At 37.2% G+C, this 24,662-nt stretch overlaps 1 protein-coding gene across 3 annotated transcripts; it reads left to right on the top strand.

The window, feature by feature from the left end:
• The first annotated feature begins 2,413 nt into the window (after window positions 1-2,413).
• Window positions 2,414-24,253, top strand: LOC149837478 (hydroxyproline-rich glycoprotein family protein). 3 transcript variants are annotated; one of them, XM_090007394.1, is made up of 3 exons: window positions 2,414-2,721; window positions 2,797-3,770; window positions 23,864-24,253. In XM_090007394.1, the coding sequence occupies exons 1-2, from the start codon at window positions 2,436-2,438 to the stop codon at window positions 3,762-3,764; spliced, it is 1,254 nt and encodes a 417-aa protein (XP_089863520.1). In that variant the 5' UTR covers window positions 2,414-2,435; the 3' UTR covers window positions 3,765-3,770; window positions 23,864-24,253. The 3 variants fall into 3 exon arrangements, with proteins under 3 accessions (XP_089863520.1, XP_089863519.1, XP_089863518.1); XM_090007393.1 differs by lacking the exon at window positions 23,864-24,253 and adding an exon at window positions 21,717-22,124; XM_090007392.1 differs by lacking the exon at window positions 23,864-24,253 and having other exon boundaries at window positions 2,797-4,015.
• The last annotated feature ends 409 nt before the right edge of the window (window positions 24,254-24,662 follow it).

The following is a 24,662-nucleotide window of genomic DNA, read 5'->3' as shown; positions in this document are numbered from 1 at the left end:
GAGAATTATAATACAAGGTCTATAATAACAATTCTAGAAATGAAGCTAAATTGAAAAGCTTCAAACAAAGGCAGAAGCGTAAGGCACAACAGGTGCCGATTCGAAAGGTCCGGTCAGTTCAGATCCCTAATCTAGTCATGCCAATTGATGAAAAGAACCAAAGGTGAAAGAAGACCATATGAGATCCAAGACTTCATATTGGGTCATGATACTGAACCTTTGGATCTCATCTCTAGAAAGTTTGTGAAGTTCATCGAAACTGAAAACCCCCAGACCCACATCACATTGTTCCTGGATGCCTATTCTAATTGTCTGCACAATAATTGAGCATTGATAAGATGGGTTTTGAGAAGCTTGGAAGGAGAGGCTTTGTCTTAGTTCTCCACCCTGAATGTACATCATATCTGATAATTCCAGACTCTAATGAATATGTTTATCGAGATATTCAGATTCAAAGTGGATGCTCTGCCAACAATCAACCAACTATATGATCTTAGACAAAAGAAAAACGATGATGCACAAGACTTCATAAACCGATAGAGATTCATATACCATCATATGAAAGATTTGATTACTGAGATGCATGCTATCACTCTAATCATGAATAACTTCAACAAATCATTGAAGGGACTCTTTGATACTCAAAAGTATGACACCTTCGTGGAGTTTATGGATGCAACCAGTTGGATAGAGTCTAACCTTAAAAGAGGCATGTACGATGAGATTCTGGTAAATACTAGGTCTGAAAATGATAGATCTAAAAGAGAAGAGCCACCTAAGATCCAAGTTAGTGCGACCACTCCTCGAAAAAAAAGGAAAAAGTCAAAGTATTCTAAGCAAAACCAAAGGCAAGCCCAAAATCCAAGATGACTCAGCGATAGAGAGTTCACCAAGATCTAGCAGACTCAATCTCGAGTAATAGACATTTTGCTATAAAATGAAGAATTTAAATTGCCTAAAGTGTCAAATTTTCTTAAAAAAAAAAAGAAGGGACCACACAAAATTCTATAAATATCATCAAGCCCTGGGTTATGACATCAAAGAATGTATTTCTCTTAAGCATATAATCCAAGACCACGTCGATAAAGCTGAACTGATCTTGGAAAATGAAGAAGCTTAAGAGGATCCAAGTTGTGTTGAGAATGAGAAACTACATATGATTAGCAAAGTTGAACCAATATTGAATTTTTTTGTCATAATTCTCAGTGTTTACATTGACTTAGTTTATTAGAATGGAGCCTCACAACTATCAGAATCACCAGAGTCTGCCTATCCTTTGATCCATTGTTGGGAGACTCAAGTCGAGGAGAATGAAGAAAATGATTTTGACCAAGTCCTAAAACAAACAATTATGTCATAGTCATCCACTAAGACTATCATTATAAAAGAGGAAGATAAAGGCTTTGTCATGGCTTCAACAAATGAAAGTTCTCCCATGATTATATAAAAAAAGCTCATACTATGCTTGAATCGACCACTAGCTCTTTCATTATGGAGGAAGAAAAGGTATTTGAGAATCCTATTGAAGAGTAAGATCCTAAATATGCTGATGCGAGAGAAGATTTTGATTCATCCAAATCGATAGACTCAAATAATCGTGCTCAGATGAAATGTCTAGATCATGTCATGGATATTTCTTCAAAATCTGAATTCTTCATGTTTCTTTTGAAGAAAAATAAAGTTCTGATAATGAGATTCTTCAAGACAACTCAAAATTTGCTAAAAAAATATGCAACATTGTCGTACCCATGCTCATGTTAGTCATCAATCTTATGACCTGGACCTTAAGCAATGTCCATGGAGTAACCAAGATCCTCATATATTCAACTTGAACCTCTGCTTCTAATGTTGAAAATGGAGGAGTCACCTACTGCAGTCCTGCACTAAGTAAATCTATCTTGATTCAAGAGAGCCAAAAGGTCAGCATGCATTTTTAAAAAAATATGAAAGATCGGCATCATCTACCATTTCATAGAGCAACATCTGGGGCATCAGGGGGTGAAAAGGAGGATGACCGGAATCTGAATATGAGTCAAGAGAAAAAATAATGGACATATCCTCACAGCATATTTTATCATGCACTTTTGTAATAAACTTCTTGATGATGATAGGAAGACTAGTCCCGTATCATCAAGAAGAAAGGGCGGAGCGCCCTCTATCGGTTATAAAAGCACGAACCTCTCCCTCCCAACGACATACAACAATGGGTCGGGTTTTGAGGTTGATTTTGCTGACTCGTCATATGACCCATAATACATATATAATAAGAATAAAACATATTTTTAATAAAAATATATTAGTATGACCCGATAATTTATCGGGCCGGGTACCCGAATACCCGAGCCTACTCTCCATCGCCTTGGTTCTCAAAAGCATCTGCAGCTCTCAATCTCGCCTGAAAACCGAACCTCTTTCGGGCGGTAGGAAGGAGGAAGATGATGATGCAGAACCCCACTCAGGTGGTGGCACCGTCTCCGGCGAGGCTCGGCCTCTCCAACCCCCACTCCCCATCAATCCTCTCTCCTCCAACCACCACCACCAACCCATCACCACCACCAACAACATCAACATCATCAACAACAGCAACAACAAGGGCCCTCACCTCCACCTCCCAACAGAAGCAGACGACCACCCTCCTCTCCCTCTTGCCCCCTCACACGAGGGCTCTCACCCTCCTCAACCAGATGGCCGCCCTCACCACCAAGCTCTTCCAAGTCTCAGGTTTCTGCCCCCAATCCTTGTCCTCTCTTCTTCCCCTTTTGCCTGACCCCAAATTCGTTCTTTGTGGTGTTGCAGGTCACAAGTCGACTTGGCTATCGTCGTACAGAGGGACCCTGCCCACGTTCCTTGCGTCTCAATTCCTCTCCCAGGAGGCCTCCTCTGCTTCCACCACCAAGCAGGTCCTCACCCTCCTCACCTCCCTTCAGACCCAGCTCTTCGAGGCGATCTCCGAGCTGCAGGAGATCCTCGGCCTCGGGGAATCGAAGCGCCGGATCGCCCAAGAATCCCAACTCGCCGACTCGGCGATCCTCGCTTTCACCAAGAAGGTGAAATCGGCCGAACAGGTTCTGGAGCTCATCGCCGAGGATTATGAAGACCTCCGCAAGCCTGCGAAGAGGTTCAGGTCGGGCTCGGAAGACGGCGAATTGGTGTTTCCTTCCGTGAAACTGTCGGGCATACTTTCTTATGCTCATCGGATCAGCTACACCACGTTCGCCCCGCCGGAGTTCGGCGCCGGGCAGGCGCCTCTCCGTGGGGCGCTCCCTCCAGCACCCCAGGAGGAGCAGATGCGGGCTTCACAGCTCTACCATTTCGCCAATCTTGATGTTGGCCTTCCACCAGAGTCTGAGGCGGCAGAGAAGAAGGTTGAAGCTCTCATTGAGGCGCCACCGCCCCCACCTCCTTCATTGTCTGCATTGCCCAATATGTTGATCCCGCCAATTCCTTCCGGATGGCGTCCGGGAATGCCCATCGATTTGCCGAACGACATCCCGATCGTACCCCCAGGATGGAAGCCCGGGGATCCTGTTCCTCTGCCACCAGTGGTGGAGGTTCCTCCTGGATGGAAGCCAGGCGATGCGGTTGTGCTTCCAAAGCCAGAGGAAGTTGCCCAGATGCCACAAAGGCCAATGGCTGCAGTTGGGGCAGCGGCTGCCCAAGAGCCTATACAAGTGAGGTTCGTGCAGCTTGATATAAATCCCGATCAGGACGAGTATAGCAGCGAGTACAGTAGCGACGAGGCTAGTTCTGAGGAAGATGAATGAAATGAGGTTAGAGCTTGTTTTTTGGGCAGTGATGGATCGATGAAATTTATTGCGGTGATGTTCTTAATGCGAAAAAACAAAACTATATTTGAATTTTTGTTTGTTAAGATTATGTATTCTTCGTATAAGTGAGTGAAGTTTGTTTGTGCAAGGATGAAAACTGTCACATCTATGCTGTAGCTTAGCTCTTAATGATAAGCATGTGCTGATATGGCTTTAGAGTAGACTCCATGACAGCCTCCTTCTGCCAATGTGCTAGAATTTTGGAGAGTTTGTGGTATTTCTTGGCAAACTTTAGTCCTCGTGGTAGCGACTATACCCATTTAATGGTATAAGCAGGACCTTTTTTGTACCTTAGCTTTTAGTTGGGTTCTGATCATTTGCTGGTTTTGAGTTTGTTCTGAATCAGAGAATTGATCCTGAGTTTGATTGAAAATAAACATAAATTTGCTGATGCTGAGCATGGCTCAAATAGTAAACATCTGATAATGTGGACGAATAACATCATGGTATTGGAACCCTAAGCAGTTTATTGAGGCTTTATATTGGAGAAGCGAAATCTACTGTTTACATGTATGGAAACAAGTGTATACAGAAAATGCAGCATGATGTTGCTAAGCATTGCATATCCTCTGCATCATCAAGGTAGTGGAAGCAGTAGCTGGTCCTGGTTTATCGTAAAACATATAAGCATTTTATCCTCATCCCTCGTATCTAGATGTTTTCATTATCTTGGAATATACCGTTGGTGGGTTTGGTTGTAATATTTCTGGAAGGTTTGTATGCTGATATACAAATTACTGATGAAAACCATTGATTTGATCTATGGCTAGTAAGATCAAAGATGAAAATTTTCACCATCTATTCAAGTGAACACTTAAAATACAGTGTATATATTTGTATACCTAACTGATATAGGTATTTCCGTCATTTAATGGCATGTAATATAGTACAGTCAAATAGGGACTGTTGAGACTTTTTTGTTTTTTGTTTTTCTGTTTTTTTGTACTCAGTCAAATATGACTGTTGGAGGACAGTCCAACAGTCGTTGGACTGCCTCCCTCTCACTATATGTGAGGCTCTATAAATAGAGCCTCACTACACTATGTAATACAAGCTTTTCTAAACTTATTGGCTATTATATAAAATTCAGTTTTTACATTGTGCTTGTGTGAAATTTGTGCCATTGTGCTCTTGTGGAATTTGTGTTTTTGTATATCTCTTTTATGAGATTGTTATCGGTCCATTAGAGACCATATTGCATTTGTACACTTGTGTAGCCCTTTGTTGGCATTGTGATTATGCACATCTTGTTTTATTACATGGTATCTGAGCTTAGGGTTCTTGAAGTGTCGAAAGTTATATTGGGATTGCTCTCTTTGTGGTGGTGCTCTTCAATCTTTAGTCTTTAAACGCAAGCCTTTTCCATTATGGAAGAAAAAAAATCCGCCTCCGTCATCTCCTACAAGCTCAACGAAAGCAACTATTTGACGTGGGCTATGTCACATGGGTGCGGGTGCGGCTGCGACATGGGTGCGGCGCAATTTCAAAAAATTGGGACACGGGGACTCTGCTATATATATATTAAAAAATATATATATATATATATATATATATTAAATATATATATAATTATATATATAACAATAAATTAACACATAAAGATTGTAAATTTTAAAGCAAAAAAAAAGAAGTAATTCTTAACAACACAAACTTACCAAAATATAACACATAATAAGGAAGCTTGTGAGTGTGATAAACAACAAAACTTATCATAAATCTGCCTCATCGTCTGAATTAGAGGGAAGAACATGATCGAGATAGTCCATGTTGAGAGTATGCAAATTATGTTCTCCCTCCAAGTCAAAATCTTTTGGATTTACATCCCAATTCTTGGATGGTCCAGAACTGCATAAAAAAATGACTATATTAGTATCTAACTTTAAACTTTGAATACAAATATTTAAATAGGAACTTTGAATACAAAGAAAAAAAAGTACCTATACTCTTCTTTGGTGCGGCGAAAAATTAATCGTAGATTAGAATTAGCATAAACCAAATCCTCTGCTCTTTTACTAGTGAGTTTGTTTCTTTTAATGTTGTAAATTTGAGCATATATATTTCAATTTCTTTCACAACAAGATGATCTAGCAGGTTAGGATAACAACTTCTTTGCAAGACATTGCAGATTTGGTGTCTCTGATCCATATGTTGTCCACCAATTAAGGGGATCTTCCTCGTCCCTTGCCACGAGTTCTACTAAAGAATAAAATCTCCCAGTAGAAAACTTGTGAAACTCACTATTTACAACCTTAAACATGTGAGGATCATTAAAAAGTCTTCCCAAACATATCATTCTATTTCTTGATATCTTAGGATCTTCATTTGGAGAAACACGACCAACACCTGCTATCAACCATTTTTTTGCATAGTATTTTGGATTGATAGAGTGTGTCATGCAATGCAAAGGTGTATTGCTTTTATCCCATCTTCTCACTAAAACTGAATGTACATGATTGTAAAATTCTGAATCATCAAGTGCAATATCTTTCTTTTCATGTTTAAAAATGATACTTTGAACTTTTTCTATTATATTGTCCCACATTTCATAAATTCTATGAAACATGGGTACATCTGTCAACTTCTCTCAACATTTTCCAAATAGGCTATGTAAATTCAATAAAATATGTAATTTTATTCCACCAAAAATCATCATGATAGCTTGAGCCTTGACATCATCTTCAGTACGATAAAAATTCCAATCTTGATCGGTCACCATCATCATCAATGCATTCTTGAGTTGTTTAATTCTTTTCATCATAACAATTAGAGAAGCAAAATGAGTTTCAACAACTTTCAGTCAGTTGAGATCAGAATGCCTATTAAATATGGAAAGGGCATGATGATGGTTTACAACTAAATTTCTAATATTTCGAACATCATGCTCTATTTTCTCAGTTCATAAACACATTTCACGTGCATGTGCATCATCTTTTGATGGATTATATATACTTTTAAGTGCGAAATTTAAACTGTGTGCTGCACAAGGAGTCTAAAAAATATGTGAATATGTATCTTCACTTTCCAAATTCATTCCTGCACGACTGCAAACTAGAGCATTGTCAGTAATGATTTGCACCACACTTTCTTCACCCACTTCTTTTATCACTTCGACAAATAATCTCTTTAAATATTCAACATATTTATACTCTTCAGATGCGTCAACGGTCTTAAAAAAGATTGGCCCATTAAGTGAGTAAGCAATGAAGTTTATCAGTGGTCGCGTTTGTATTTCAGTCCACCCATCAGAAACAATAGACACTCCATGTCGTTTCCATGCAAATTTTTGGGTCTCTAACAAGTCTTCAATTCTATTTTTTTCCTCTGCAAGAATATTGTTCCTAGTTTTTCTAAACTAGGAGGCACATAACTACTCAAATTATAATTAGCCAAAGGTGTAATCATATCTTTTCAGCATGGACTTCTAGTTACATTAAAAGGAATTGAGCTTGAGTAAAAGAATCGACCAATCTTTTTATCAATTTCTGCTCTTGTCATGTTTTTGAATGACGCTTGTATTGTTTTATTGCTTTCCATATTTCTTTTCTTCAAAAGCTCTTCTTGTACATCACTAGCAATAGGAAAACACAAATTAATCGAATCGCTTTTCATCTCTGCAATTTTCTTCTTTTTAGCTTCCTCTTGTTCTTTCTTTAATTGCTTTAACAAGTCTTTGTTAACCCCAGAAGATGCCTTAATTCCTTGACCACGAATATGCAAAAGATGTGCTTTCACACGCGTATATGAACCCGTGAAAACAGTCTTACATAAATTACAATGAAACTGCATATTCCCACCACCACCACCACTATCTTTTATCCCTTTTGTCACAAGACTTCAAAGTGATTGAGAAACTTCTAATTCAGGGTTAGAACTTGAACCAAATGTATTGACACTACCGCTAGAACTCGCCATTATATCTGAAAACTGAAAAGAAAATAAGTAAATAAAATAAAGTTAATAAACACTTCAAAATAATAGTTATAAGAGCTCCATGTTCGTTCCCTCTATGCAAACCAGGCCCTTCTCTGCGAGGGGATGATGCAGAGAGAGGGTTTGTTCACTGACGCAAAAAGGAGGGGCAGGGCAATCTCCTGTCGAACCTTATCAGTGGCAGGGGCTTCGCCCTTGCCAAAAAGCCAAAGGCAGGAGGGGAAATGCCCCTGCCTGGCGAAGAAGACGGGAAGGCAAGGGGCGAAGGCCCTTGCTGGAAAAGCAGAGGCGGCAAGGGCTTCGCCCCTGCCTGTCCTGCAAAAAGGAGGGTCGGCAGGCCCTGCTTGTCGGCAGTGGACGAAGAGGGGAGGAGTGGGGGAAGGAGGGGGCTCGGCTGACAGGCCGAGCCTAGACTTGGTCGCCGGACAGAAGGGAAACGAGGAGGGGCCGAGCCCTTTCTCTGTGAATCGGAGGCACAGGGAGGGGCCGAGCCCCTCTTCTGCGAGCAGAGGATACAGGGAGGGGGGGGGGCTACCAGAAAATAAGAATGGGGCATGAAATTGTTCATTCCGATGTATGGGGTCCGGCTCCTGTGATATCTAAAGAAGGATTCTCATATTATGTGATTTTTGTGGATGATTACACTAGGTTTTGTTGGATATACTTTCTTAAACATAAACATGAAGTTTTTTCAACATTTAAAACCTTTCATATGATAGTTTTAAATCAATTCAATGGAAATTTAAAAATTCTTAGGTTCGACTCTGGATGTGAATACCTTTCAAACGAATTCAAGAGTTATCTTGAAAGTTTTGGTATTCCCTTTCAAACGAATTCAAGAGTTATCTTGAAAGTCTTGTCCAAAAACCTCTCAACAAAATGGGTTAGCTGAACGAAAGCATAGGCATATCATTAAAATGACTAGAACTTTGCTTATTTCACAAAATATTCCAAAGAAACTCTGGGCTGAGACAACTCTTACTTTAGTCTATCTCATAAATAGACTTCCATCAAAAAATTTAAACAAGATTTTCTCATTTGAAAAATTATACGAGAAAGAACCTGATTATAACAGGTTAAGGGTTTTTGGATGTAAGTGTTTTGTCCTTACTGATAAGAATGACAAACTTTCTCCAAACGTCATTCCTTGTGTCTTTCTTGATTCTGAAACCCGAAAGGGTTTTCGATGTTATGATGTTAAAAATGACAAATTGTATGTTTCCAGAAATGTGAGTTTTTTGGAAAATCTTAGTGGTTTCGAAAGTCTTGAATCTCATGATGAGAATATATATTATTCCTTTCTATTTGATCTTCTGGCTGAAGACGATGATTCTAGTGATTATGAGTCAAATCAGAATGACTCAAGTGATATTGAAACCGAGGAAATCACTCCTCAGCTCTTCCCATCTCATCAACATATTGATGTAGTACCACCTAGAGATCCCATCACCTATACTCATAGAGATAGAAACACCTTTAGAAGTGCTCTTGAAAGATATGATGATGCTAGTAGGACTGTTCCTCAAAGTGAGGAGAACCTTCGTAGAACCAAAAGACATAGAAAAGCTCCCTCTAGGTTTATCTCATATGATTCTTTTTCACCTAAATATAGAGCATGTCTTAGTGTCATTCATTCATACATAAAATCGAGAAATTTTGAGGAAGCACGAAAGTGTCCTGAATGGATAGTAGCAATGGAAAATGAACTCGGAGTTCTGAAAAGAGTCAAGACGTGGGAATTTCAAGACATTCCTAAGGGTAAGAAAACAATAGGGTCTAGATGGGTCTTTAAAGTTAAAACTAAGAGTGATGGATCTCTTGAGAGATATAAGGATCGGTTGCTTGCAAAGGGGTATAGTCAGGAATATGAGATTGACTATGAGGAAACCTTTGCTCATGTACCTCGAATGGTCACTGTCAGATGTCTGATAATTGTTGCCTCAATCAACAAGTGAAACATTTATCAAATGGATGTTAAAAATGCCTTTCTAAATAATGATCTAAATGAAGAAGTCTATATGGATGATCCAACAGGAATAGAGACTCCCAAAGGAAAAGTGTTTCACCTTTGAAAAACACTTTATGGTTTAAAACAAGCCCCCAAGGCTTGGTATAATAAGTTTAATTCTGTAATGTTAGAAAATGGCTTTTCTTTCTGTTTTACTGACACTGCTTTGTTTGTTAGAAAATCCAATGCAGGAATTGTGATCTTGCTGTTATATGTGGATGATATGCTCATAACGAGTAGTGATTCTAACGGGGTTAAGAGCATAAAAACAATTTTGAAAGATAAGTTTGAAATGTCTTATTTTTTGGGCATTGAAGTAGCATACTCTCATAGAGGGTATTTCTTATCGCAAACTAAGCTTGCTTCTGAGATCATTGACATGTCAGGTATCACAGATGAAAAGGTTTGTGAAACTCCTGCTATAGTAGGTGCTAAAATGAAGATTGATGATGGTGTTCTTCTTTCAGATCCTACTCCCTACAGATAACTTGTAAGATCATTGATGTATCTGAGTATTACCAGACCAGATATCTCGCATGCAGTGCATATTGCAAGTCAGTTTCAGCATGCACCAACATCAGTCCACATGAGTGCCATCTTGCGAGTCGTAAGATACATAAAGGGTACTCTAAATAAGAGAGTTTTTTTGTCCTTTTTTTCTGATTTAAAATTAATTGCTTATACTGACTCTGACTGAGGAGGTGACCTAAATAACCGTCACTCCACCACTGGCTTTTGTGTGCTTTTAGGAGATTCGCTGATCTCATGGAGATGTAAGAAGCAACAAAAAGTGTTTCTATCATCGACTGAAGTCGAATATCGTGCCATGACAACTACTGTAATGAAAAAGGACTGAATTACCAATAAAGCAAACCACTCTTGAAGAGTGATCTCAAGAGCCAAGAACACAAATACTAAAAGTGTATACAAAAACCCACTAAAGGGAAAAATGACTAAAAGTCATAAGTTGGATATTATTGAAGAAAGAAAGAAGTGGGTAAAAAACCCTTACTAATACAAGAGAAAGTCTCCTCTATTTATAGAGGAGGAAACCAAAGAGGAGGGACCACAAGGGGGCTCCCATCTAGTCGTTGGGAGCCCCAACGGTCATAAATATGATCGTTGGGGCCCCAATGACAAGATGAGTGGGTCCCCTTGTAGTCTTACAATATGCAAAACAAAAAAGAAAAAAAGAAAAAGAAAAATAAAAAAGGAGAGAAAAGAAAAAGGGGAAGGATTACATGGGGATTTACCAAAATACCCCTATTGGGTATTTAGAGAGTACAACAACAATAACTACGCCTTCATCCCAAAACAATTGGAGTCAGCGATATGAACCAACAAAGAAAATCATTTTGGGTCTTCCATATGAATCCTTCTCCTCCAATCATTTCTATCCAATGCCATGTCCTCGGTGAGGTTCAAAGCCTTCATATCCTTTCCTATCATCTTCATCCAAGTCTTCCTAGGCCTACCCCGACCTCTTTTAACTAATGTATTTTCCCATTTCTCCATCCTTCTAACTGGAGCATCATTAGGCCTTCGCCGAATATGTTCAAACGACCGTAAACGATTCTCTCTCATCTTATTTACAATGGGTGCAACGCCTACCTTCTTACGTATCTCCTCGTTCTGAATCTTATCTTTTATTGTATTTCCACACATCCATCTAAGCATACGCATCTCAGCTATACTCATTTTTTGAATATGATGTCTCTTGGCAGCCCAACATTTCGTACCATATAGTAAAGCGGGCCTAATAGTCGTCCTATAAAACTTTCCTTTCAACCGCAATGGCATTCTACGATCGCACAACACTCCAGTTGCACTTTTCCATTTCATTCACCCAACCTTTATCTTATGATTTACATCTCCATCAATTTCTCCATACTTTTGAATGATAGATCCCAAATATTTGAAACGGTCATCCACCGGTATTTCTTTCTCACCAAGCTTCACTACACTCCCATCACTACTTCGTTGCTTACTAAACCAGCATTCCATATATTTTGTCTTACTCTTAACTTAAAACCTCTTGCTTCCAATGTCTGTCTCCATAATTCTAACTTAGCATTAACCCCAACTCTAGACTCATCAATCAAAACAATATCATCAGCAAACAACTTACACCACGGCACATTTTCTTGAATTGATCTTGTAAGCTCATCCATCACTATAGCAAATAGGAAAGGGCTTAAAGCAGATCCTTGATGTAACCCAACCATTGTAGGAAAATTGGTTGTCACCCCTCCACAAGTGCGGACATTGGTTACTACTCCTTCATACATATCCTTAATTATACTAATGTACTTGAGAGAAACACCTTTCTTCATCATTGTCCACCAGAGAACGTCCCTAGGTACTCTATCGTATGCCTTCTCCAAATCAATAAAAACCATATGCAAATCTTTGTTCCTCTCTATATTTCTCTCAATAAGTTGTCTAAGAAGATGTATAGCTTCCATAGTTGATCTTCCAGGCATAAAACCAAATTGATTCTCTGATATCATGACAACCTTTCTCAACCTAGACTCAATCACCCTCTCCCAAAGTTTCATAGTATGACTCATGAGTTTTATACCACGATAGTTTGTGCAATCTTGTATATCACCCTTATTCTTATATTAAAGGCACCAAAGTACTCTTCCTCTACTCATTAGGCATCTTTTTTGTCCGCCAAATTTTGTTAAAAAGATTTGTCAACCATTCTAAACCTTTCTCTCCCAAGCATTTCCAAGCCTCGATAGGTATACCATCTGGGCGAATAAGAAAAAAAAAATATGTATATACATACATATATGTGTATATATATATTTATATATACATAATTTAACACACCCCCTCAAACTTTACGGGGAGAAGGCCGAAAGTTTGCTAAGAAGAAACATAAATTGTAGAGTTGGGAGCGCTTTGGTGAAGAAGCCAGTCAGTTGATATTCTGAAGTAACGTATGGTAATGTGATAGTTCTTCTGAGATATTTGTCTTGAACATAATGACAATCCATTTCGATATGCTTTGTCCGATCGTGAAAAGTATGATTGCTTGCAATGTAGGTCGCACTTTTGTTATCACAGCAGAGCTTGGTGGGAGAGGAAATGAGGACGCCCATGTCACCAAAGAGACTTCTAAGCCATACGATTTTCATAGTTGTCATTGCCATGGCCCGATATTCAGCTTCAGTGGATGATAGTGAGACATTTTGCTGCTTCTTGCATTTCCACGAAATGAGAGATTCACCTAAAAAATGCAAAGACCAGTAGTTGAGATACGATCATTGGGATTTCCTCCCCAGTCAGCATCAGTAAAAACAGTTAATTCAAGAGACGAGGAAGATGATAAGAAAAGCCCTTTGGAGATGGTATTTTTGATGTATCGCACAATTCGCATCATGACCGCCATATGAACTGAAGTAGGTGCATGCTGAAACTGGCTTGCAGCATGAACCACATGAGCTATATCTGGACGGGTGATGGATAAATAGGTAAGGGATCCAATTAATTGACGATAGGGGGTTGGATCCTCAAGTAGAACACCATCCTCAAGTCTCAGTTTTGCATTGATAACTTCAGGAGTCTCAACTTTCTTTTCATCAGATACTCCTGACTTGGTACAAATGTCTGTTGCTAATTTCATTTGAGATAGAATGTATCCTCGGGAGGAGTAAGCCACTTCAATTCCTAAAAAATATCTCAAGAATCCAAGGTCAGACATATCAAAAGCTTCCTTTAACATAGACTTCACATCATTTACCCCCTTTTTGTCACTTTCAGTGATGATCATATCATCAATATACAACAGTAGAATAACAATGAAATCACCTGTTTTCTTAACAAAAAGAGCAGTGTCAGTATAACAAGAAGTAAATCCCAAATTGATTAATACATTACTAAACTTATCATACCAAGCTTTAGGAGCTTGCTTAAGTCCATATAAGGCTTTTTTTAATTTTAAAATTTTACCATTTAAATTTATACCCGGAGGTGGTTCCATATAAACTTCTTCACTCAAGCTTCCATTTAAAAAGGCATTTTTAACATCAAGTTGAAAAATTGGCTATTTTTTAATAGAGGCTATTGCAATAAGAGCTCGAACATTAGTCATTCGAGCAACTGGGGCAAAAGTTTCATCATAATCCACCCCATATTCTTGAGCATACCCTTTGGCTACTAACCTAGCCTTATATCTTTCTAAAGAGCCATCACTCTTAGTTTTTACTTTAAAAATTCATCTACGTTCAATGGGTTTCTTGCCATTGGGTGGATCAATGATTTTCCAAGTTTGTGCCCTTTTAAGTGCATTAAGTTTCAGTTTCATTGCTTCATTCCAATGAGCATATTGTTTAACATCATTATAATAAGACAGTTCATGAAATAAGTGAAGGGCTAGCAGACATGCTCGAAAATTTGGAGAAAAAGAATCATAAGATACAAATCTATTTGGTATTTTAGAAATACGATTTGATCTTCTTTGAGAGGATTCTTTAATCGACTCATTTTGAGAGAACTTTTCAAGGGCACAAGGAGGATTACTTTCATTCCTTCTATAGTAGACTTGTGTTTGCCTTGGTATATTTTCTTCTAAATTTTGGTCATCATTTGGAGGTTCAAAATGATCCTCTACGAGAGTTTCACTAGATTCAACATGATCATCTATGACCTTTTCTTGAGGTAACAAGTCAAATAAAAAGGAGTAATCAATATTTTCATTTGGTTTATGTGAAAAACCATTTTCTTCTAAAAATGTGACATCTTTTGAGATATAAAGTTTGTTTTTTAATATGTCAAAACATCAATAGCCTTTTTGTTTTTTGCCATATTCTAAGAAAATACATTCAATTGCACTTGAAGAAAGTTTATAATTTTTGTGAGTTAGAACAAAGCATTTACATCCGAAAATTCTTAGTCTTTTATAATCGGAAGACATATTGTAAAGTTTTTCAAATGGAGAAAGATTTTTCAAAGAAGATGAAGGGGTTCTATTGATAAGATATGTTGAGGTTAGAACCTTTTCGGCCCAAAAGGATTTTGGAATGTTTTTTGAAATTAATAAAGTTCTTGTGGTTTCTATTATGTGTCTATGCTTTCTTTCCGCAAGACCATTTTGTTGCGGAGAGTTTGGATAAGAACGTTGATAGCAAATACCATTTTCTTTTAAATAGATTTGAAATTCATTGGACATATATTCGCCTCCTGAATTGGATATAAGAATGGATAGATTTCCTAAAAATTGATTTTTAACCATTGCATGAAATTCTTTAAAGAAGGAGAAAACTTCGGATTTGCGACTTAAGAAGTAAATCCATGTAAATTGAGTGAAGTCATCAATAAAGACCACATAGTACGAAAATCATCCTTTGGATAAAATAGGGGAAGGTCCCATACATCGGAATGAACAAGTTCAAAAGGCCGAGTGGTGACATAATTTCTTTGAAGAAATGAAATAGCTTTAGATTTCCCAAAAATGCAATCTTTACGAGTCATGTGTTTGTCTTTACAAGTATTGTTTAAAAAAGGAAAAAAAGACATCTTTACAAAATTTGGATGACCAAGTCTCTCATGCCAAATTCCAATACTTTTGTCCTTTATAAGATTACAAAATGACTTCGATGGAAGAGTCAAAAAGTCCATAAAATAAAGATCACCCCTTCTATGGCCTTGCCCAATCAGCTTTCTTGACTGGAGATCCTGCACGGTACAATCTTTAGGTGAGAAAGAGACTTGGCATCCATGATCGGTGGTTTGGGAAACGGAAAAAAGATTTAGATTAATTTCTGGAATGACTCTTACTTTAGGAATAAAAAAGTTTTGAGAAGATTTGAAATCAAGTGTTTCAATACTTTCAATTTTTAAAGTTGTCCCATCGACCGTTGAAACATAAGAAGATATGGGTTCGGAAGAAACATTAGAAAGAGAGTTTTTATGAGATGTCATATGAAAAGAAGCACCGGAGTCTAGTATCCACATACTTGGAGGTGATGAAGAATAGGCGATGGTGGCTCCTGATGTTGAAGATGAAGAAGTCTTGAGAAGATGTTGGAGAACTTCAGAGATATGATTAAGAGTTTCTTTGATATCTCCTTCTTTGACACTTTCTTTTTCCTTCTTTGGAGAATTTTCTCCAACCACGGCCACATTTTCTTTAAGCTTTGGGCAAACCGGCTTGATATGTCCCGGTTCATTACAATAGTGACAAATCACTCCATTTCTATATCCATTATTTTTGTTAAAGTGGGGAGGTCTATATGCTTTTACATTTGATCCGGGCCTAGTAACGGCCAAAACTTCATCACTCTTAATACTTATGTCAAGACGAGTTTCTTCTTGGCATACTTCGGCAAGAGCGTCTTCAATGGGTAAGGCTTTACTTCTATAGAGAAGGGATGCCCTAACTTGTTCAAATTTCGGTCGAAGACCATGGAGGAATTGAAAAAAATGCTCATTTTTAATTTATTCTCTTCTCAACTCAATATCTTTCAGAGCCACCCATTTGGGCTCAAGAAGAACAAGTTCATCCCAAAGAGGGGTTAAAGAACTAAAGTAATCACGGACACTCATATCCGCTTGTCTAGTAGAACAAATTTCTTCTTGACAAAAAAATTGTCTAGCTAGATCTTTTTGGGTATACATACCCTTAAGAAAGAACCATGCCTCATTGGCTCTTCTAAATTTAGCAATGTTGGCACAATTTTTGAGGTCTACATTGTTCATAAACCATGCCAAAGTTTTGGCATGATTATTTTCCCAATCCTCAACTTTGGATTGATGATCATTGATAGCTTTGATGCGCTCATCGTCATCTAAAGCTTTTTCAATCCCACTTTCAATTTTAGTGAGAACAAGAGAGGATTCGAGAGTAGTTCCCATAACAAAACCCCAAAGTTTCTTACCTCTTAGATGATTTTTCATAGCGGAGGCCCACATAAGGTAATTGGATCCATTGAGCTTAAAAGAGAGCTCTACTTTAGATTCGCGCTCCATAGGTACCGAATAGACACCAAAAAGAAGAGAAGCCCGATCACCAACCTTTCTCTGATACCATGTAATAAAAAAAGGCGGAAGCACCAATAAAACAAACCACTCTTGAAGAGTGATCTCAAGAGCCAAGAACACAAACACTAAAAGTGTATACAAAAACCCACTAAAGGGAAAAATGACTAAAAGTCATAAGTTGGATATTATTGAAGAAAGAAAGAAGAGGGTAAAAAACCCTTACTAATACAAGAGAAAGTCTCCTCTATTTATAGAGGAGGAAACCAAAGAGGAGGGACCAAAAGGGGGCTCCCATCTAGTCGTTGGGAGCCCCAACGGTCATAAATATGACCGTTGGGGCCCCAACGACAAGATGAGTGGGCCCCCTTGTAGTCTTACAATATGCAAAACAAAAAAGAAAAAAAGAAAAAGAAAAAGTAAAAAAAGAGAGAAAAGAAAAAGGGGAAGGATTACATGGGGATTTACCAAAATACCCCTATCGGATATCTGGAGAATAAGAAAACAAAAAAAAGGAAATATGTATATATATACATATATGTATATATATACTTATATATATATATAAGTATATGTATATATATATATTTATATATACATAATTTAACAAACTACTACCATGAAAATTGTATGGATCCATCAGTTGTTAGAAGACATGGGGATCACAGTAGAAGGGCCCACCAAGCTGTGTTGTGACAACAAGAGCGCAATCTATATTGCTAAAAATCACACTTTTCATGAGTGGACTAAACACATCGAGATGGACTGTCACTATGTTCGTGAGGCGTATCTAAAAGGAGTAATAGATCTTCTATATGTAACGTCAGAATATCAGTTGGTAGACTTTTTCACTAAAGCATTATGCGCTCTGCGATTCAACTTCCTCTTTGGCAAACCATCGATCATCTTGCCCTAAGTTTGAGGGGGGTGTTAAATTATGTAATCAATCATGTAAACCAATATATATATATATATTTTATATATATAAGGTAATACATATACTTATATTATAATATATGTATATGTATCTACTTATTATATATATAATATACATACTTTTTAATAGTAGTCGTAGGGGTAGCTTAGTCTTTTTACGCATATTCAATTTCTTGAATATGATTGTAATTTATTTTTGCAATTTCTTTTTTTCTTAAATCTTTTTTTTATTATTAATTTGTACAATGTACCTTACCTTGGGGGGGCCAACACACTAGTCGTTGGACCCCCTTGTGACCGTTGGAGGGGCTCCAACGACTATGTGTGGAGCCCCTCCCAAGGCTCTCTCTTGCCCTATAAATAAGGGCCCCTCTCCTTGTATTTTTTTATGGCTTTGGGTCAAAGCTCAAGCATTCAATAAAGCTATTTATTCTTTTAGTGCATTTGTGAGATTGATTTGTGCTTTTGTGCACAAGTGTTCTAAGTGTTCTTATTGTGCATGTTTTTTATATCAAGAATATTAAGGTTTTGATCATAGTATCTCGTTGATGATACTTTCACAGATTTGTTTAATTACACCTTCGTGTGTGATTTTTTGCCCTTCGTTGGCATTATGATATTGTTCTAATCGCTGATACACTCATTTCAAGTGTCATTATATGTAGACAAGAGGTGTTTTTACACATCTTCGTGTGTGTCTTTGGCCCTTTAGTGGCATGTTGTTTATGCTTTTGGTTTAGTCATTGATACACTTAATATTTAACGTTTGGAGGACTATGAGGTGATTGCTTGTGATGGTTAAACCGATGTTCTAATTTGAAAAAATGTCTAAACCCATCTTCTCTTTTATGGGAAATGATTGTTAAAATAATTTCATACATCTTGCATTGTATTATTGAAGTTGCTCTTGATATTTATGAGAATGTAATTTTTCGCAAAATTGGTATTGATTTGCAAATATCAAATTTTCTTTATTATATAAGATTTTTAAAATCTCTCTTTGAAATTTCTAAACTTTTACTACTTGTTTCTATGAAAGATGTTTATAGATAAAGCTCTTTCGCATACTCATGATAATATTATTCTTTATATTATGGGTCTTTGTGTATCCCCTTGAGGGTTTTGTAAGTATGTCCCTTACATAAACACTTGTGTATTGTTATGATAGAGATGATTGGTTCATAATTAAAGGAACTTGATGCATTATATTAAATTCATGCTTGTTATATGCATTTTTATTGATACAAATAGTTATCCTTTTATGTGCATTAAGAATGCTTTAATTGCATGATGCATATATAGTTTCACATAATTGTATGCATAAAGTTAATTAGCTCTTTCTAAATCTTTTGTGATGCTTACTCTTTTAATAAAGATCTTCTTTTTATGCCTTTGTGCATGTTCGCTCCTTTGTGAGCAATCTCTTGTACCTTTGTTCACATATCTTTCTTTAAAGAATATAGTAGGTTTATTAAGTCGTCTTTGAGCTTGATCCTTTTGACGACATTTTCACATGATGCTTGATTTAAATGCGTAGAATATTTTTTATGTGTCATTGCTTTATCTCTTTTTGATGAATCATATGCTCTTTAAATAATCAAATTTTTTCATGATCAATGCTTCGTAAGCATTTTGGTTATAAATAAAGATTTATTATTTCATTTGGTGTTTTTTCATTTATACCCTTTTATGAGTTTTGTTTGAAGTGTCTTTAATAGACACTCTGTTGAGAGATTCAAGTGCTTTTGTGGAAGACCACCATTTCTCATGATCAATATTATGGTTTCGTGAAAAATTTGTTGATTCAATATATCTTATTTGAAAACTTTTATTCTTGTTTTTAAGATATTTTTCTTGTATACTTGAAGCTCTCTGGTTTGTTTCAGAGGTTATTAAAGATGATATATAAGAGTACTTTTGATACATCATGGAGATAGTCAATGAAGGTGCTTGGGGATGATCACCATTAAAGACAGCTGAAGGCTGACAATTGCAAAATTCTCTGATATGCTATAAAGATGGCGATTTTTCATTGAAGACTCCTGAAAACTTGGAATCCTTTCGAATTTCTAAACTTTCTGTCCTCCACCCATAAAGTTTGAGGGGGCGTGTTATATATATATATATATATATATATATATATATATATATATATATATATATATATATATATCTGTGTGTGTGTATTTGTTTTATCCAAAATACTTGATAAAGGTATTTTGGTCTTTTCACAACATAATATAAGTTGTGTACAACTTATTTAGGATTTTTCTTCCTTTTTTTTTCCCTTGTTTGGAACCATTGGGGTCCCCAACGTCTATCTAGTGGGAGCCCTAATGGCTCCCTCTCTCTCTCTTTCATCTTGTATATAAAGGGGTGTTACCCCTCATTCTTGTAGGTGTTCTTACACTCTCTTAATAAAATTATTCCTTTTTGCCTTATGACATTACCCCTTTGTGGGTTTATGTATTTGCACTTGGTGTTTTCACTTGTTATTTGTATTTTCGCCTATTTTCTTACATTGTCCAACCTGAGAATCATAGCCACAACATTTGATTTTGTTGTCCCTGGAACCAACTAACTACTGCTTCAAACTGCTGCATGTTCTGCTGTCGATATATCCAATTCTTGGTTGGTTTGAATGTAGTGGGAACGGAGTTATGATTGAATGAAGTTCTTCCTGAAAAGTTTAAGGCAGCATCCCTGTAATGTTTAGATATATCTAACTTTACACTTAACTGTGTTGAAACTTGTTTTAGTTATTTTGAGAATACTGAAAATATTTAAATATTTCAACGGTGACAAATACTATATTCATCACAAAGTGTGGAAGAGTGTGTGTGTGTGCAACGGGTAAATGACTTCTGTTCCTTGCCTGCCAAAGACAAAAAACCATCTCCTTAAATATTTGGAAACCCACTTGACATTTATGCTATTAGGGCAAATGGTCTTTTTTTTTGTCACATCCATCATGGTTAACTTTTCTTCTCTCATTCTTATGGTGGGGTTTCTATACTATTCATCCTACCCATCTTATTTGTTGTTTATGACGAGTCCACTATTTCATGTGAGCTAAAACACGTTTCTAATATGTGGTCTTTTCTTGAAAAGTTGCATACAGATCGAATCATATGTATGAGATAGCCCTTTTTGGGTAAACCCCCAATGCCCAAACCACTCGAAAATTCATCTCTTCTAATGCCTCTCCAAAGTTTTGGAACTACTCATTGTTTATCTCAATGCTAATATGAAAAACCCAGCAATAAAATGGGAAATGATGTAATATCTAATGTCTACATATGCTTCAATCCAAGAAAGCTCTAGTTTAACTCCTTTTTTACAAACTGTAATATGACAACATCCTCCCCAAATCCAGGATCATTTATCAAACATGAAAAAAAGGGAAAGCCCATTAGAAAATGAGAGACAAGTAAAGAGGGGTTAGTCTGCTTTCATGTACAGGCATATTAAGTGATGGTTCTTCAGGGTCAAGTTCAATGTATATCATGGAACTTCATCCAGAGCTCCACTCAATCTTTGGAAGTGACACCACTGATGGGAAGGAAGCTCACCGATAATAGATTTTAACAATAAGCTTTTTTTTCTGATTTTTCTTCCTCATTCGTGCATTTTTACTCTGGCTATTCAAGGTGATTTTGTCATGATCTATGGTATTTAGTAGTGAAATGCTCAAGCTAAATTATGTGATTTGGGTGCGATAGGTTCATGGTACAAACAAAGTTGCGTTGAACCCACTTGCACCAATGAAAATCATTCGTAGTTGGGCAACTAATTTTAAAGACAACACATCTAATGTGTGGCTCTGAGTGCCTTTTCTTTCTTCAAGTTGCCATGTTTGATCCTATGGGACAGGTTTTCCAACAGAAAACTGATGTTTTAGCCTCCATATAGTATCATGATTATGGAAACTGAATTATTTTTTGCAGAAATGCTAGTTAACAGAATGAATGTCTGAGTGTAGTGTATGAGTATGACATCTTTGATGTTTAAGCGTTTGGTGAATCTAGGTGCAATGAATACGAAGAAGTTAATGAGGCAAAGAAAGAAGCACTGGAGTACTTTGAAGATATTTTTTGCTGAGATGTTCTGATACTGTGGTAATCTGAGCTCCATAATGGGGAATGGATAGAATTCAACATGGATCTTGCGATAATTGGGCTGTGAATGACACTAGAATTTGATTTCGATCAATTACATGTAACACATGTAAACAGAAGTCAATGACCTTAATCCACATTTTGTTTGGCTTTGAATGTTATGGGCACTTGTTAAGAACCTTATACTCTATAGGCAAACCTGCAAGCCTTTTACTTACAATGGGTATGCCGTATGCCCATGTTGTTTCTCTTGCAGGCAGCTTGATCGAACTTCACCAATTGTTCTGTTTATAGGTGAATTAAATAAAGCAGTGGGAATACTATTTCTTCCTACTTTACCTGATCACCAAGAATCATTTCCCCTCTTTATGTGTGATTCAAAACAAGCAATGCAAGAAAGGAAGATAAAGAATCATTTCCCCTCTTTTATGTGTGAATCAAAACAAGACAATGCAAGAAAGATAATAACTATAATTGCAGTTGCTATTGCTGACGCTGCTGCTTATAGCACTGCTGCTGCTGCTGCTGCTGCTACGAGAACGATCATAATAGACGCTTGCCAGATGAACTCAAGATTAGTATGGAGATTTTTAAGGGAAGGTCCTCTTGATTCGATCCCATAACGATTTACTTTACATACAAGTTTATGATGGTTTTACAAAGGAAAATAACAACTATTATTATTGCAGTTTCTGTTGCTGCTGCGATAGCGGCTACTGCTACAAGAAAAATAATAAAAGCTGCTTGCCAGATGAACTCAAAATTTATAATGGAAAATTTCCAAGGAGCAAAGGACCTCTAGATTTGACCCCTTAAAGATTTGCTTTAGAAACAAGTTTATGATGGTTCTATACAAATTGTTTGTCTCTACAATCATTAAGAGATGGACCTTTAAACCTGAGTTGTAATAATTGAATACTGGTTAAATCTCCTTTTTTCTTTTTCGAGACCCAAGCGCGAGGCAACAAGTCAGTCAAATCTCTCTCTCTCTCTCTCTCTCTCTCTCTCTCTCTCTATATATATATATATATATATACTGAACATTTCCCGTTCAGCATTCTTCATGGAGCTAATCTCATCATCCATCATTCAGATTCAACAATATGATGATAAAGTGCTGGCATACAAGTCATGGCATCATGAGATTACTTTATTCATAGACATTTTTTACTGTTGTAGGAATAAATTCAGTGGGTTCCTCCTGCATCACAAAGAAGATTTCTGTTTGGGAGCCTTGAAATGGGAGGTTCATTGCATTTTCCCTAACACACTGCTGTTTGGGAGCAGTGTGTTGCGTTTCCACTATGTTTTTTTTCCTTGGAAGTAGTAGTGTTGCCAAAACAGTGTAGGTGTTTGCAACTCAACACCATATCTGAATGCAATTCACAGTAGGATGTTTTTGGCAGCTCCATCTCTAGCGCCACATTTTAGCCAAACTATAACTTGGCAACACATTGAAGCAGTATTTCCCCTCTGAAATGCAAAACTCCCAAACAGTGCCAGAAAACTTGATTGATATTCTCCATACCATTTTTCTTTGATGTTAGATAATTGGTATGCATTTCAAGATTCAAATCTTATGCATTGGAGTTTTTATGGGTTTGCAACATCATTTCATATTTTTGCTCACAGTGGCTCTGCCTTCCTGTCTAAGGGTGACCATTGTTTGTTACTTGGCATAGGATAACCATGGTTCAAAACCTAGAGCGAGTGTCCCTTCCAGCAAGGTTGAAGCAGGCGATACTCTGGTGGGCGGGGGGACTTCAAAGGTGTTACCAACTAGGGGCCTGTTAATGGGCGGTCAGTGATGGGGTTTTTCCTTGGCCTAACCAAAGCATACTTCACATATTCTGTTATTTGGTCTGTGTATGTTTGTGTTTATGATAATCCGTTGAGCAATTTTGTGGCATAATTCTTCCTTCCCGATCATTAACATTTAAAGAGCATTTTATTAAAACTACATATTCTAAACACTGTAAATTGTTTGGGTTGGGATTTTTGCTCCCGTTTTCTTAACCTAACATTAACCAAAAACCAACTAAATGTTGTCTGTGCAGATACAGGTGCACCCTAATGGCTCAGATATCCGAGTTGACAGCCCTTTGATACAGTGCAGTTTGATTCTTGCCTAGTCCGACTTGCTTCAAACCCTGCCTCCGTGTATGCTAGTGATGGACCTGGAGCGGTTCTTGTAAGGACAGTCCTTGACGTTCGCATGCTCAAATCCACTGGGACCTGGTCATGGCAAGCTTGCTTAGGGGCATTTACATACACTGTTTATCTAGAAAAACAGGATAATACAGAGATTGTAATGAAAACTTGGGTGCAAGTTACTAGATTCTCTTACTATTTCTAGATAACTGAGTGCATGACCAGCCTTAAAGGCTGGATCCCAAGCCTGGGTACATAACTAGGTTCCTTCATATCCAAAATCTCAGCAGCTCTATTTGTTAACAGAAACTTGAACTTTCTTGTTCTAAGGAAAAAGAGAATTGGTTGGTTGGTTCTTCTCTTAGTGGATTTCAATATTGCTAACAGAGTAGCATAATGGCTTCTAACAAGTGACAACCCCCTCCAAAGAAAAAACAGCTGCAAGTAGCCAACCCACACTTTGGATGTGATATGATCAAAAGATGCATCTTTTCTTTTGTTTTTTTTCCCTAATCACCATAGATAGCAATAGGACTGTAGTTTCATTGGTTGTTCTACTAGTGGATTTAAGACATAATGGCTTCCTAATGTCAATTGCCAAAGCAGGTCTTGCTTTAATTATCCGTTCTAATGTGGAGGGCACTCAGATTATAATATCATATCTTTTTACATGCTCTGTGGAGCTAAGAACTTTAGAGTAACATA

Source organism: Nuphar pumila, chromosome 5, assembly GCF_984573655.1.
Source record: "Nuphar pumila chromosome 5, dmNupPumi1.hap1.1, whole genome shotgun sequence".
NCBI classification, from domain to species: Eukaryota; Viridiplantae; Streptophyta; class Magnoliopsida; order Nymphaeales; family Nymphaeaceae; genus Nuphar; species Nuphar pumila.
This window is presented reverse-complemented; position numbering and strand designations above follow the sequence as displayed.

What these genes read in the sequence shown, in the direction of transcription:
- LOC149837478 (XM_090007394.1), top strand. Translation starts at nt 2,436, where the DNA reads ATGATGATGCAGAACCCCACTCAGGTGGTGGCACCGTCTCCGGCGAGG. An exon ending in CAAGCTCTTCCAAGTCTCAG is followed by an intron (nt 2,722 to 2,796) that starts GTTTCTGCCCCC and finishes GTGGTGTTGCAG; the next exon opens with GTCACAAGTCGACTTGGCTA.